This window comes from Lutzomyia longipalpis, chromosome 3 (genome assembly GCF_024334085.1).
Source record: "Lutzomyia longipalpis isolate SR_M1_2022 chromosome 3, ASM2433408v1".
Classification (NCBI taxonomy): Eukaryota; Metazoa; Arthropoda; class Insecta; order Diptera; family Psychodidae; genus Lutzomyia; species Lutzomyia longipalpis.
In genome coordinates this window covers 13525826-13541223 of record NC_074709.1, presented here as the reverse complement: position 1 = coordinate 13541223, position 15398 = coordinate 13525826, and the positions used below count along the sequence as shown (strand labels likewise).

At 38.6% G+C, this 15398-nt stretch overlaps 2 protein-coding genes across 2 annotated transcripts in view; one reads left to right on the top strand and one right to left on the bottom strand.

Annotated features, from left to right (window-relative positions):
* Nucleotides 1-15398, bottom strand: part of LOC129793173 (uncharacterized) — a 1136769-nt gene that overhangs the window by 700334 nt on the left and 421037 nt on the right. The gene's annotated exons all lie outside the window — the stretch shown is intronic.
* Nucleotides 1-15398, top strand: part of LOC129793201 (uncharacterized) — a 29487-nt gene that overhangs the window by 5314 nt on the left and 8775 nt on the right. The window contains exon 2 of the mRNA XM_055833017.1: nt 9676-9827. Coding sequence (XP_055688992.1) covers nt 9676-9827 — 152 coding nt within the window. The remainder of the gene's footprint in view (nt 1-9675; nt 9828-15398) is intronic.

Below are 15398 nucleotides of genomic sequence, written 5' to 3'. Positions count from 1 at the left end.
TAAACCATGAGCTATGTGGATTCGCATAAAGTATATATTTGCTTTTGTTGGGAATTTCTTCCAATTAGTTGCCATAAGGGGAGAATTAGTAAGTATTTTTGATTTAGAATTGAGAGAAAAAGAGCATCCACCAGATTATTCTTCATGCCTCCTGGCAAATGAACAAAATGGGCTGGCTTTTCTCATTTTACTTTTGTCCATTTTCCTCATATAACCTACATACTGAATGTATGTATATACAGTGTATGGAAATGCAACCACAATATTGCCAAAGGGGTGCTCAAGTAGGGAAAATTTATGTGTCTAGCCATTGAATATTTATATTCGGAAAATGTAAATAAATCCGAATAATCCCGGATTTATTGAAGATTTATCTTGGCCTGATAATAAAGCTCAGTGGAGCTTCTCATGAAATTCAAAAAATATTTTTTTTATTATGAGGAATGGAAAAATAAAATGTGAGAAGGCAATATTAAGCTTTAAGAATTTATTTATGAACTTTAAAACATTCAGAAATCAAATTATTTTTTTTATTCGGGAGATTGGGGTGATTTGGCCGCATTGATTTATGTATCTAATCTATTAAGATACGAAAAAATCATAAAATGGAAATTTAAAAAATATTTTTGAACTAAAATATTATAATTTTCTAGCTACACAAGAATTTTCAATCTTTTTCATATTTAAACATAATTTTGCAGGAATGTTAATAAAAGCTCTTTAATCTACTTTTAAAAACAGTGCATGGCGTCCCTAGAAAAATAATTAGGTTTTTCTTGGAAGTTATGTATAATGCAAAAGTTTTTTTATCAAACTATTTCACTAAAGTATATATTAAAAATATATTTTCATTTGACAATTAATAGGCAAATATTTTCTATAAAATAATGCAAAAGCTCTCCCAGGACACCATTAATATCTAAAAAGGATATGACAAAGGCGATGAGTACCAAATATGTGATACCATCGCAACATAGAACCAACAAAGTGTCTCTAAATATCCTTCTACCCTCTCTCTTTCTCTATAACGTGTATTCTACATAATGGTTTATACATAGGTATATATGGGGAAAATATGGATGTTAAGCTTGTGAATATGGTTTCTTCCTGCATAGTAATTTCACTAAATCCCTCCTGAGGGGTGAATATTTAATTAAAAAATCCACTTGTATGTGTCCTCACATGGACTCCTATCCCTTTGCATATACATACACTACACCATCGGAAGCACGTTTTCCACGCGGCCTCACGACACGATTGCGGGGAAGCTTTTGAAGCTTTTCATGCGATCCAACTGCGGGACTTCCTAGCACGCGATACCGCCGGGAGCTTTCCTCACATATGTACAGAATTGTCCTCTCTCTAGCGCACGTACATCGTGGCTTAGAAAATTCATACACACTTACACACACGAGGAGCTTCAAAGCTTCCCCCGGCGGCGGGTATGGGCTTTGTGAAGTTCCCAAAGCTTTTTCTCTGTGTATGAGAAATGGGTGTCAATGCGCTGTATGTGTGTGTAGAAGTTTTGACGCGAAATGCATTTCGATGTACCCGTCTCCACCCCGCATCACATGCAGAAACTTTGAAAATTTAAAGCAACTTCATGTCGCTTTCACCCCAATAATAAATCCGCTCTCTTTGCTTTTATGCAACTTCCCATTCTCTCACTCACGGGCCCTCATCACACCCCACCCCCTCTTGTGCACAGTAGAGCCCCTTTTTCAACCACAAATGTTAGCTCCTCATTTGCGTATATATACCCAGCAACACTGCGATTAGTCTACTTGCAATTTACCAAACATTCATCCACTTGGCAGTATTCACATGAAAATTGTGGAAACTTTCTCTATATCTCAAATTGATGCACGGCACGAAGACCCCAAACCCTCATTTTCGTCTACCTGCACCCACCCCGCGTTCGCTTGCATGGGCTTGCATTGATAAGCCACCCACACAGAGCAGTGGAAATTCTTTCTCCCACTCTGGATGGATTTTCTATGCAAATATTTTACATTTACCCACAGAAAGAAATTTTCTGTATGGCCCATTATTCGTTTTTTTTTTGATAGGTTGATGACTCCCTCATATTGAAGTGAAATGTGTAATTTCAACAAAAAAAAATACATTTCATTCTAGGAAATTAAATAGATCCAACTCTATTTTTTTAGAGAGGTCTTGGGAGATTATGGTTTTTTGGTCTTTCATTTCCCACTGAAAGAAAATTCATGAAGATTTTTTTGGTTTTACAATCCACCCATTCAAATAATCCCTAAAAATGTTATAGAGAAATTATTTGGCCCATTGCAAGGATGCTGTCAATTTCTGCCAATTTCCCCTCAAGTTGGAGGAAATTGAAAATTTTTACAGCAAAGGCCGATCAAACCCATCGTCATTCAATTTAAGCCAAAAATCAAAAATTCATGGATAGATATTTGGGTAAGATATTGAAGGGTGTTAGTCAAATTGGACAAAATAATTTTTGTATTGGAAAATGTGGGATCGATGTTCAGAAAAGCTGTTTGAGCTTTTAGAATAATTTGAATTAATAAAAAAGACATTTAAAAACATTAAATCTTTCACAGAATAAAAAAAGCTCATTCTAGAAAGGATTAAGTAACTAACTTCAAGAAAGTTCTTATCTGATAAATCAATGAGCATCATCTGTTTTTCCTACACCATGAAATTCAAAACAAGCTTTCATCTTATCGTGAATTTCAAAGTTTATGATCCTATATTGCATACATATAAGGTACTACTTAATTTAAACTTCTCAAACATTCTCCTCTACTTCCTTTCAAATCTTGCAAATATATTGTGCACATATGTGTATAAAAGTTATAAGGATTAAATCCAATATGATTGATTCATCTTGTGCTTTCATCCATGTTGTTTTATAGAATTTCGAAGCTTTGAGCTTTAAATTTAAAACTGTTGATCTTTTAGAAAATTTCAAAGCTTCCATATTGCTTCAAAGCTATGTACGCTGAGGTACTCATGAAGAATAGAACTAAAGAGCCAGCTAAAGAACCTAACTTCACGAGGAAAAGTGATCGATTGAACTCACCTCTTAACCCTTTTCCCATATTTTTTTTGTTGAAAGTTAATAGCCATTCTCCCACACACCACCTCCAAATGACTTCCTGAATTTCTTCATATAGGAGTTCTCTTGAAATGCACAACGCGCAAAAAGGAATTAAAATGCAGGCAGGAGTTGAGGGTTAAAAAAAAATTTACGATAGAATGACGCAAAGAATTTCCTTTGGGTGGCGTAGAAAATGAATGCAAGGGGTGGAAATTCCAGGATCCGAGGGAATTCCCTCCGAGTCGGTCTGGGGTGTACAAAATTGGATGTTCATTGGTATATTATATAAATGTATGTAACACACCCCCATAAAGAACTGGCACATTCCCGAGAAAGTATTCCAAACCCAGAGAGAGTGGTGGTGTTGGGAGATTGACACTTTCCCCCGCACACGAATCCGGGGGTTGTTTATTATTTCCGCTGTGACCCCTCTTTTATTTTATTTAACTCTCAATGGTTGGGTATTGTGTGCAAATGCCACAGACTCGTCAATATATTGGATTCCGCGCTATCTGCCCATTGCAGACGACGTATACCCCCAGAGATGCCATTGTGCGGTGGCTTCAAGTCAGCTCCTCTCGTGGTCTTTTGGCATTCATCTGCGTTGGGGGGTTGCTAGCGAAAAGCTCTCTCTCTCTAGCCATGCGGGGGGTGTCAGATACCAACGTGTCTACCACACACTACCCCAATTGACATTTATTGTGCACCATGTGACACACACTACGAAAGTCAAAATACTACGGAATGCTGCGGGGAAATTCCATCCCTAAGAGGGTGAGGAGCTTCTTGAAGAACTTCCAACAAAAAACGCCGACAAGAGTGAAAGCTCTTCTGCAAGAAATTTTAACATTGGCTTTTTAGCGCCTTAAATATACCTACCTCAATTTTCTAATAAAAATTATCCATTTTATTGCCACTAAAAATTCCATATAAAACACCCCTTAAATCCACCCTCATTGGGATTTTTTAAGGGGTTTTAATGAACCAAAAATCAAATGAAAAAGCTCACAAAGCTGCTCTATGTGATATGATGTGATTATATGCAACAATTTTCCACTACTCCTCAAAAACTTATTTAATCGTTTCCAATGTATACATTTCATACCCCTTTTCTCGTACACAGCACTCCCCCTCCCTGGTATAAAATTGTATCTCTGTGTGTATCTCGTTGTAAAATTGAAGCTCAATTTTCAAACCGCACTTCCGTTCCCCCCGTCGCCCCTGATACAATCAGGAATGCAATAAAAGTTTTCCCACCCGTTGGGAAATTTGAGTGAAAGCGAAAGAGTTGGAAAATGAAGTGATAAGAGATCTAAAATGAATTTTCAATTGAATTGAACATGTGTGGGGGGAAAATTCTATTTTATACGAGGGTGTAGGGGAGGGGGGGGGGAAGCGGCGTGAAGATTTTCACGATGCGAGAAGTTTTAATATAAAACTTTACACAAACGTGCGCAATTGCTTAAATGAAATTCCCATGCCAATATTGGGCCACAAGATTTTTCCACCCTTTTCCTCCTCACTACCATCATCACTTTCCATCGTATTGGGAAACTTGAATCAATTCTTTGTGGGGTTAGATTTAGTTACTGTGGCGCTGCTGACTTCCATGTGTGGGGGGATGGCTCTCTTCCATGCTCAATAAATTGTTTTTCACACCACACACCTCCACCGAGAGACGTCTTTCACGCCAATTCTTACTTCGGGCCATCAGGAAAATTGTATCCGACCCCCAGTACCACATATATAAACTGCCAAATGCGATTTTTCTTCCACACCTTCAATGATGCGGAGTTCTTTGTGGTTTTGTGGTGAGAGCCGATGGGGCTATTAAAAATGTAGGTAACTGTGTTGGAGAAAGTTTTATTTTAAAGCTCTTGGGGTGTTTATATCTCTCATAGAATATTTATGAGCTTTCAAATAGGCTTTTCTTACATGCCATGAGGAAGATTTCCTTGTAAGTATTTCCTTTTAATTAATTTTAGCTATATGAAAGAATGAAAAATAAAATAAATTTTCCCACCTGTAAAGAAAAGCTCTTTTCCGCCATGTAGGCTCACACATTGAGCTATTCTTACCTACAACGATGAGCAAACTTTGTGATACCGTCGAGACGTTCTCTTGGGAATGGGGTTTATTTGCGTTCAGCTTCCCCCCGTGGGGCTTTACGTGCATATACGAATAACCCATCCTTATCTCCTTGGCCATGATCACATCATAGCCAAAGGCGGCTGTACCCGGGAGCCAAAGGCATCTCTCTTCCTCTTTGGCGTTTTGAGGCACAAGAAACTAATGGTTATGGGTGCGTCATTATGAATTGCCGGCAAAGGGGGTGAACGCGGGGGTGGTTTCTCTTGCAAATAAGAGATTGACGATTGAATCTACTTAAGGGGATAATTTGGTATAATGTGGTGATTTGTGTTCTCGCTCGCCTTTCTTTTACGCCGAGACGATTTGTGCGCGTCTTCCCCGGCGTGGAACATTCGAAATCCGGGCTAGGCATTTATTTCGCCCTGTCGTCTGCAATTGTATGTTAAACATACAAAAAGTTACACGCCGCTGAATCCCAAATGATCGTGTGGGGGTGGCTTTTCAGCCGTCCGGAAAGTCAAACGAGCGTTCTTCATAATTTCATTTAAATTCACCTCCACCCTTCGGATATACAGTGTCGAGAAAAATAATAGGACCACCAATATAGGTTTTAAATGTACCATTGACTTCAATCGCCAATATCTCAGGTTGTGGGGGACAGATTTTGAGAAGTGGCATAGATTCGGAAAGCTACATTCATCCCCTTTCCAAAGATGGTAGATTTTCGAAAATCGGCCCATCCGTTCAGTTTTGGTAGATGATTGAACAGAAAGTGGCATTTTTAGTATGGGTCTACTTGAACGACTGTCAAAAATCAGCCCCTCAACCGATTTTGATCACCCCGGCAGTTTTGGACAGGGGAAGAATGTAGCTTTCAGAGTTTTTTGAAATTTTGAAAATCGGACACCCAGAAAAAAAGTTAGACGGGTTTTTGTGAGTGGTCCTATTTCAATAATTTAAGGGTTAAAATGCTTCCTAATTTACACAAAGTTTCATAACAAATTTTTATTTTTTTTTAGGAAAAAATTATTTTCGCAAGCTATAAGCCTTTTAACTTTACTCAATTAAATTCAAATAAGCACTTAAAAAAAAATAAAAATTTACAAAAACTTGTTATGAAACTTTGTGTAATTTCACCCTTAAATTATTGAAATAGGACCACTCACAAAAACCCGTCTAACTTTTTTTCTAGGTGTCCGATTTTCAAAATTTCAAAAAACTCTGAAAGCTACATTCTTCCCCTGTCCAAAACTGCCGGGGTGATCAAAATCGGTTGAGGGGCTGATTTTTGACAGTCGTTCAAGTAGACCCATACTAAAAATGCCACTTTCTGTTCAATCATCTACCAAAACTGAACGGATGGGCCGATTTTCGAAAATCTACCATCGTTGGAAAGGGGATGAATGTAGCTTTCCGAATCTATGCCACTTCTCAAAATCTGTCCCCCACAACCTGAGATATTGGCGATTGAAGTCAATGGTACATTTAAAACCTATATTGGTGGTCCTATTATTTTTCTCGACACTGTATATAAAGCCTCCTTCCTATAAACATTTTGGGCGGGAGCTTTGAAGGAAAAGGAGTTGTGTGTGCCTCTGTAGCTGAGAAATTGATTCACTCTGAATGTTCTCAACTCCTTATTCAGTTAAGTTAGAGAGAGAAAGCGAGCTTTTTTGGGGGGTGGGAAGGAGTTTGAGAGCAAAATGTGGAGATTGAGGGAGGTCTATGAGTGGGCAAAAGCTCCCAAATGTCGTGAACAGAAAAATCACTTGGAATCCACCCCATTGTTGCCGCCTCAGCGACAAATTGCAGAATTTGCTGATGTTTCGTATGAAGGGGGGTTGAATGGCGGGATGGTTACACCGAGCAACACCGTGTCACTTGCAGACGATGCACGAAAAACTGCCACCTCATGGGAAGAATGCCTCGTCAGGTCGTGTTTCAATTTATACATCCAAAACCACCAATGCATTGTGAGCTTTTTAGACGCCCCCCTTTCTCTCTCTCTCTAGATCAAGCATGCCCTCCTGCCGAGGCGACGCTGTGCTATACGGAAAATGAGATGAAAACCACCTAAATATTCCACACAACCAATATATAACGTCTCAATCGTGCAAGCAACTTCCTAGAAAACATCCTTAACATGCTTTGTGAGGTTTATGCATTTTCTGGGAAAATTTACAGCAAGGATGAATATTTGAAATTTCCTTGGCTTTTTTGGCGGGGAGTTTAATACAACCACAAATGTACACGTTAAAATTTCTAAAGTGTGTATATGTGGTTTCATTTACATGTGGGGAATTAGTGGGAAACTTAATAAGAAGCATAAGAAAATTAATATAAGAACTTCATTCATTTGTTAATGTTTCATACACAAGAAAATTATAAAGCTTTTCTGGAAAGTGGCGTTGTAAGAAAAGGAATTTAATTGTAAGACCTTTTAAAAAATTTAGATGTTCGCAAATCATCAAAACTTTAAAAGCTCCTATGTTAAAGTCTTGGTAATCTTTTTTACCCAAAAATTGTGCTAAAAATAACACAAAGAAATAGCCAAGAGATCATGACAGAGAAAATTATGTGGGTGTGGGACTGTTGACACAAATTAATTGCTGGTGTACGACAGCGTTGCCAATGTTGATGGAGAATCATCAACCAAAGTGTAGAGAATGTCTATTAAAAGTAAACAATATGCGGATATTCCTCTTTGCTTGGGTGTTGAGAATAGTGTTCGGAAATCCATCAAATGGTCCAATGTGATTTATGGTGGATGGAACCATATATGTACTATCTGCTGCCTCTTCTGTGCACGAGATAAGCACACACACACTAGATAATCGTATCATCTGCCAGAGAGATCAAAACCAAAAAAAAAAGAATCAAATACGCCAAAGGAATGGACGAATTTCACATTCTCCTTCGGCTGTTGACAAATTGTCATCAATTGGGAATTCCTTGGTGCGATGACGATCTCATTTGCATACTTGGCCCCACGAAATGGGGTGAAATTCATTAAATTGATGCCCTTCATTTGGCTTCGACATCGTCATGAGAAATCATTTTGGTGTTGGTGGAGCTTTTTATGTGATGCGAAGCCCGGGCTTTTGAGACGTTCTCTCCCCCCACCCTAGCTCACTTATCTCGTATTTTTAGGTAGGCCTCTTCAATGGAAAATTCATTGATTTCCTCACATTTTCATCTCGTCGTGTGCCAACAAGAAAAACCACCCTCACTTTTGGCATCAGACACCATCTCACATAGACCGTCAAAGTTGAAATGGATGGTTTATTTTCTAGATAAACGATTCAAAAATTTTTTTTAAGAATTCCATTTTAGTATGTGATTTAAGCCTCAATGAATTCCTTCCAAAATCTTTCCTCAAAATTCGCTAATTTGATGAACTTTAATCTTCAATCTACACTCGATATAATTCAGTTGATGCTTCTTTCTTTTTCACCCCGAAGCCTCCATTCAAATGACAACGAGTACGTGTAATGACGCCTTGGGGGTTGTTGCTTCACACAGCCGTTCCACACAGTGTGGATGGGTGCCCAAGCAGAAGGCATTGGGGGGTGGGGTGTAAACCCCACCAACAAGTGCCGATGGCAAAAAAGCTCCCCTTAGTCGACGTGAAAGCTCGTGAGGACACTAAAAGCTAAATTATATGACCATACGAGGGAGCATAAATTATTCAAGAGAATCTCTGTTTTATTCATCCCCAAGCCATCACAGCACTTGTCCATTTATTTGATTTACATCCCCCGGGGCTCTTGTTCATCGATCCTCCGCGGTGGTGGGGAGCTTCGAGGTATTTTTAATTAATTGATTATACTACGCGGAATGCTACACACGCGCATGGAAAATGTTATTCCAAGCACCAAACTACAAAAGAGGAATACGATTGAAACTATTTTTCAATTACACTACATCTCCTCTGGAGCTTTCCATCCGGGGTGCGGGGGAATGAAGGGGATAAACTACATATGTACATAATTTGAGAGAACATCCAATATATAGTTTGAATATGATGATTGAATTTGGATTGATTGACAAGATTGAATGAGATTTCATTTGAAAAAAACAAATATTTAAAATTAATTTTTCCGAGAAAAAAACTTTCAGGCAGAGAGAGAGAGAGAAAATATTGCCAGAGGGAGATTTGTGATGCTTCCGGAAGTCAAAGCCACAGACAATTAATTTCCGTCAAATAATCAGGGAAAAAAGGGAAAGGTTAGGCTGGTATGGTGTTGTGTGATGCGGAGCCCCAAATGAAGGCTTTACTGACTCATTTATCTCGCCCTCTTGTGCAAACCGAGAGGCTGGCGACAGAAACCATTTGTCTTGCCATTGACACCGAAGAAGTATTCTCATCACTACATAGTTGGGGATGGGTCTCTGGGCTCAACTCGAAAATGGGATTTCCATTTCAAATATTGTGTGTGTATAAGCGCGCCTATCTGAGGAATATTAATGCTCCCTCACTAATCTTTCATCTTTCCACACAGCCCCGGCTGAGTATGATCTGGACATTGAGCAGGCGGAGGCACGTTATGACCCCAGGCTACTGTCCCAGGAGCTTCTGGGGTCTCACTCACCACCCAGGCAGGGAGCTGAGGAGTGTGTGAGCTCGGACAGGAGATACGAACACGGGGAGAAGGTGAGTACGAGGAGAATTTGTTAAACCCATCACACATTTATTTGCTTTTAGAGGAATCCCACCGCCATCCATCCGCAACCGAGACCATAAATAAAATTTACAAATAACGGGGTCAGAAAGAATAAATTTAAAGGGTTTTATGGACCATCCTTTTTGAAAAGCTTTTTTGTGTGGCTTTTTCCTCCTTTTTTATGCTACAGCATAAAAAATATTTAGAACAGACTCTTTAAATACATTCAAGTGTATTAATTCTCTTTCAAAGAGCATGTCCTGAGAGGATTAATTTTTTTTTCAACAAGTTTTGCAATTCGTTAAATAATCAGAAAGCGTATTTGTAGGAAAGTTTAAGAGGCATCATAAGGTCGTGTGTGTGAAAGATGCTGCCAAACTATCCCATTTGCTTTAGCCACCAAAGCGCCGTTAAGAATGTCCTCAATGCTATCAGAGGGAAGTTTCGGCATTTCGCTTTAGCAAAAGGGATTTATCTCACATGCTTGCCGAGGAGTTCATTGACAAGAGACCTCGGTGTCAATGGCATGCGATAGTTGGCCCGGGAATTCCTCCGTATATAGTCTTCCTCACCCTGAACTCCACCCCCGCGTAGTCTGTGTGGCAATAAGCTATCTCATTAAGGGGGGAGGAAGGATACGATGATGTATCCAACACATTGAATGAGAAAGCTCATTCAGAATTATTACTCTCATACATTAATCAATATTGATTTAATACCATTGAATTATTTACTTTAACCATAATTTGTCCATGTTCTGGCATTGCCGCGGATGGAGGAGTTGAATCCTTTTGCTCGCGCTGGGAAAAGGGAATTTTTCATGCTTATGAATCCCCCCCTCGTAGCAAACTGTGCAGGGAAGGAGGCAGAAGACGGCGGGGATTTTCATCCGGAAACACATCCGCCAGCTGAAGATGAATAATGTATTGTTTATTCGCAATAATCTAATTCCATATAGCGTGCAAGAAGACTCCGCGCGCCGGTGTCTCCTACACAACCCATCGAATATCTCAAGACATGTAGCAACACAAATTCAATAAGCTCATTCCCTCGAAAATGAGCTTTTAAATAATTCACCCAAGAAAGCGCACTATACATTCAATTTGTAACGATGGAGAATCCTTTTAGGGGGGTGTTTTACCCACCCACTCATTCCCCCTTGCTTGCCATTCATCCTCACATTCAATAAAGTGGAGATTGAAATTTACTCGTCCGCCCCTCTTGCTGGCGATTACCCTCGCGGGGTGCATAATTTATGAATTTCATGCTACAAAAAGCTCCTTCCCGCATCTAAACAAAGTAAAAAAGTTGAGAGAAAAAAGCACGATCTCAGGACATGCGGGAGATTCATTGAGTTTGTAAGATGAGGATGTATATAAGTAGGAAGGAACAATATTGTTGTTGGGAAGAAGTAGGTGAAACTTTTCCTCAAACTTCATTTTCATTGCATATGTGGGAGTCACATGGATGCGGTGGGAGCTTTTTGGTTCCGGCCTAGTTACATTGTAAAAACTTTTCTGCGCACAAATAAGCTACACCTGAGCATGGACTCTGTATATGATCAAGCTTCTAAAAGTTCTAAAACAATGAAAAAGTTTATGAGAATTTTGCGCAAGAAAGTCCACGGATACTAATAAAAAAAATGCTACAAAAGTTCTATAAAAGCTTTAAAGAAAAAAGTTTATCAGAGTTGTGCAATAGTTGTGATGAGATAGATAAAGATTGGCCGAATTTGCAATGGAGGCGCCGGGTTATTTTATCAATGAGAAATTCTTTGTAATATCATAAATTAATAATTTAAGTCAATCCTTACAAACAGGACTGATTTTAATTCCATCCTGAATTTATGTGGATGATTTTTGCAATCATATAGTTTCACAAAATCGAACAAATCATTAAGTCAATCATAACGCGTCCAGTTATTAGAGTTGGTATACCACAACGCGGATGGGTCAGTCTATGCGTTGTAATTTAATTTTTAAGTAGTATTAGTAGGCAAAGTTAATTTTTTTTATGAAATTCATCAATATGAAAGATAAAAATGCTTATATCTTAAGTTCTATTAGACCTACAGGAATTTCTTGACTAGTTCTTGAAAGGTATTGAAATAAGCTATAATCTAACATATATTTCGATACATTTCAAGGTCACCTTCAGAACACAAAATGGCGGATTTATGTTCTACCAAAACAGTTTTTTGCACTTTTCGTCCTGAAAGAATGATTCTAGAGGTTTCTGATGTTCTAGAAAGATGTAGATAATTGCAAAACCTTTAATTTGATACTAAGTTGAGTTATATCGGACAAGCGGTTCAAGAGATATGGCTCTTAGAACTTTTCAAATTCAAGAATTTTTCAAATGGCTATATCTTCTAAACGGCGACATAGAATTTCTTCATTTTCGGACTGATGAAAGATATTGAGTCAGGCTACAACATATCAAAAATTCAAGGAAATCTATGATCGGGATTCTGAGATATTGCCCCTTAAAGTTAGGCAATTTTTGTTTTTGTTTTTAGCGGCTCTTGCGGATGTTTTTGAAACTTGAAATGTTCTAGACAGTTGTAGGGCTTCTCAATACCTTTCATTTGATACCAAGATGGTCAAAATCGGTCAAGCCGATCTCGAGTTATATCGAAAAAACACTTTTTGCTTAAGGCCGCCATATTTGCTAAACCGCTTAACCGATTTTCAAGTATGAGTTATCGATGAAAACGTCTCACTGAGCTCTACAACATACTAAAATTTCAGACCTCCAGCTATAAGGGAAGTGGTTGACGGTATTTCAAAATGGCGGACGGCGGCCATCTTGGATTTTGAAAATGCGAAAAAATGAAATTTTACACTCACATTTCTCTAAAAAACTTCAAACCGGAAGTCTCTATCTGTTACCGTTCTCGAATTATAAGGCAAAGTTTGGACCAACGGAAGGCCGGCCGGCCGGCAGGCCGGCCGGATCAAAAATTTTCCACCACCATTTTCGTAATGTGGGATATCTAAAACGTCCTTATACTAAGTTTGAGCCCGATCTGAGGTGGGCGGTTTTTCCGATGATTACAATACTTGGTATGCCACGATTGTGGTATACCAACTAATTTAGGATTATGTGGCATTATTTTAATGAAAGATAGATTAGAGATAACAGTGCGGGGGCACCTGGTCACATTGATGTAAAACAAAGAGAGGAATAATTAGCAAAGATTAGATTAAGATTTCAGGGGGAATAATCAGGATTGGAGATCCAATTATCCCCAAACAAAAGCACTTCAATTAATATAAATTAATTGCTGACGTAGAAAATTCGTTTATTTATCCTAAAAAAAATGTCAAAGGAATTTATTCACTTCTGTATGAGAAAACCCTTTACAAATTTGATTTTTAAGAAACAAGTGGAGGAAATCAAATAAATATTTCTCAAAATCACTTTAAGACCAAAGCAATGTAAATAAAACTTTCAATGCAAAGCTCAACTGTATGCTTGGCTCTATAATATTTAGAACGATATACTTTTAATTTAATGTTACATCATAAAAACCTCTCTTTGTCCTGATTTCATAACTTTTCACCGCGAATTCATTGGGGTGCTTCTTTTTGCAATGAAACTTTGAGGTTTATTTTCGTGTGCATCTTTCTCATTTTATATTAGTAGCAATTTTTTCGTGAAGCTCCTTTTGGAAATTTAAAAGCTCTCTGTGGCTGCACTTTTGCATCATCGCGCTAACTCAACTTTACCCGCACACCACTTGAAACACAACACATCAACGGCTGAGGTACCATGCACTGTGTGAAAAGGAAATTTCATAGCGGAAAAAAACCCCAACTTTAACCCCCGAAACTTTTATCTCAACACAGAGCTCAACTTTTCCATGCTTGCCCACCCCCCTGCCTCCGCGTGACGGCTCTATGTTGGGAAATATGATCATCTGCGAAAAGAGTCCCTTTTATGGCCTCCAAATGGTTTTGTCTGTCTGTAAATATTCTCACATAGCCCTGGCATCGAGTTTCTTTTCAGGCACACTGCTGGGGTGGATTATGTGGGGGGGCTGGCGGGGTGATTCTCACTGTCGTAAATTAGGCGAAAGAATTGCTATTGGAAGCCAAAAAGGGGAGAAGAGCTTTTCCCCAAAAAGTATCAAGAGCCCCACAAACAGAGCTTTTTTTTTCTCTCGTGTGCCAAATGGTAATTTAAGCATCTTCCCACAATTTCCCTTTCTCTCTCCAGCTCTGTGTCATGCCAAATTACTCTCTGTGTGTGGTACGTTGAGGGAAAAACTCCAATGGATAGTTTTAGGGGTTTACCATGCGAGTGGGAAATTTTCTGACTCTCTTGTGGAGGTTGAATAATTAATGTTAAAAATCGAAAACTATCGAATTGCAGCATCAAGCGCAATTAAAAGGGTGCTTCTACTTCTCATGGGGTTGGCCAGGAGGGATATGTTTTTTTTTCCCCAATAACCTACAATCAAAATTGGGACGAGAGATTTATTAGTTATTGATTTTGTGTCCTAAATTGGTTGTTTTAGTGGCAAAATCACACGATCAATCATCTAAAATGTAACTCCTACTTCAAATAGAAAAAAAATATTTTTAATATTTAATTAATTTTAACATCTTTTTTAGAGCTTTCATTATTCATTATTAAATTTGCAATATAAAATCTAAGAGCTATGACTGGCTTAAACCATTAGTTTAGTGGTGGAGTCTCGGTGCCAGAAGTAATTTTAAAAATGTACTGAAATTTTAATGAAAAAATGAAACATTTCAGTAAAATTTAAAAACCAAAATGCCAAATATTTTTTCATTCCCCCAAACGAACTTCTAGCTTGGGAGTAATAAGAATAAGTTTTCTGGTTCGCGTGACTTTTAATTACTACGACCGTACATAGAGAAAATCTTTGTCACCAAGATGGATGATTAAAATTGAGCCGCATATACAATTGTTTTGGAGGTTTTTGCTTAAGAATAAAAGCTCACAATGATGGACAAAAACCTGGTTAGGTGCAATTGATGCTGTGCATCTTTTGTCCCATAACCAACCCTCTGTTCTATTCACATCTCTTTCTCAATTCTCCCCAAAGCAAATGGCAACAAACACGCAAAAGTTGAAAAGGATTTCCATCCACATTCTCAGATTCATCTCCTTGTTATTCATTTCCACCCCCAACCCGCCACCACCACCCTCGCCATCTAGTTGAGATGCGCCCTCAGAGAAAAATTGCCGAGAAGAGTGTGGTACGAAGAACACCCTTCCGCCCCATTTCAGCGCGCAATCTTCTTTTGTGAATTCCGCGAAACTTTTTCCTCGCTGTGTGGTGCAAAAAAAAGAAGAAAAAGAACGAAAGAAAAGCCTTCATGAGCTTTCCCTTCGTGCTTTTTTCTTCACCCCACACCCGCCCTTGAGGCGATTTTTCATGGGCTTGATGAAGTTCCGTCTGTGAAAATGTTGTGTATGTGGGCATAATTAATGTTTCAGTCAACAGAAACTAACATTCACACTCAGTGCTAGCAACTGGTTGATGCTGAGATCTCTCACATTTGTGGTGCTTTCGCATCCAAGTCCAA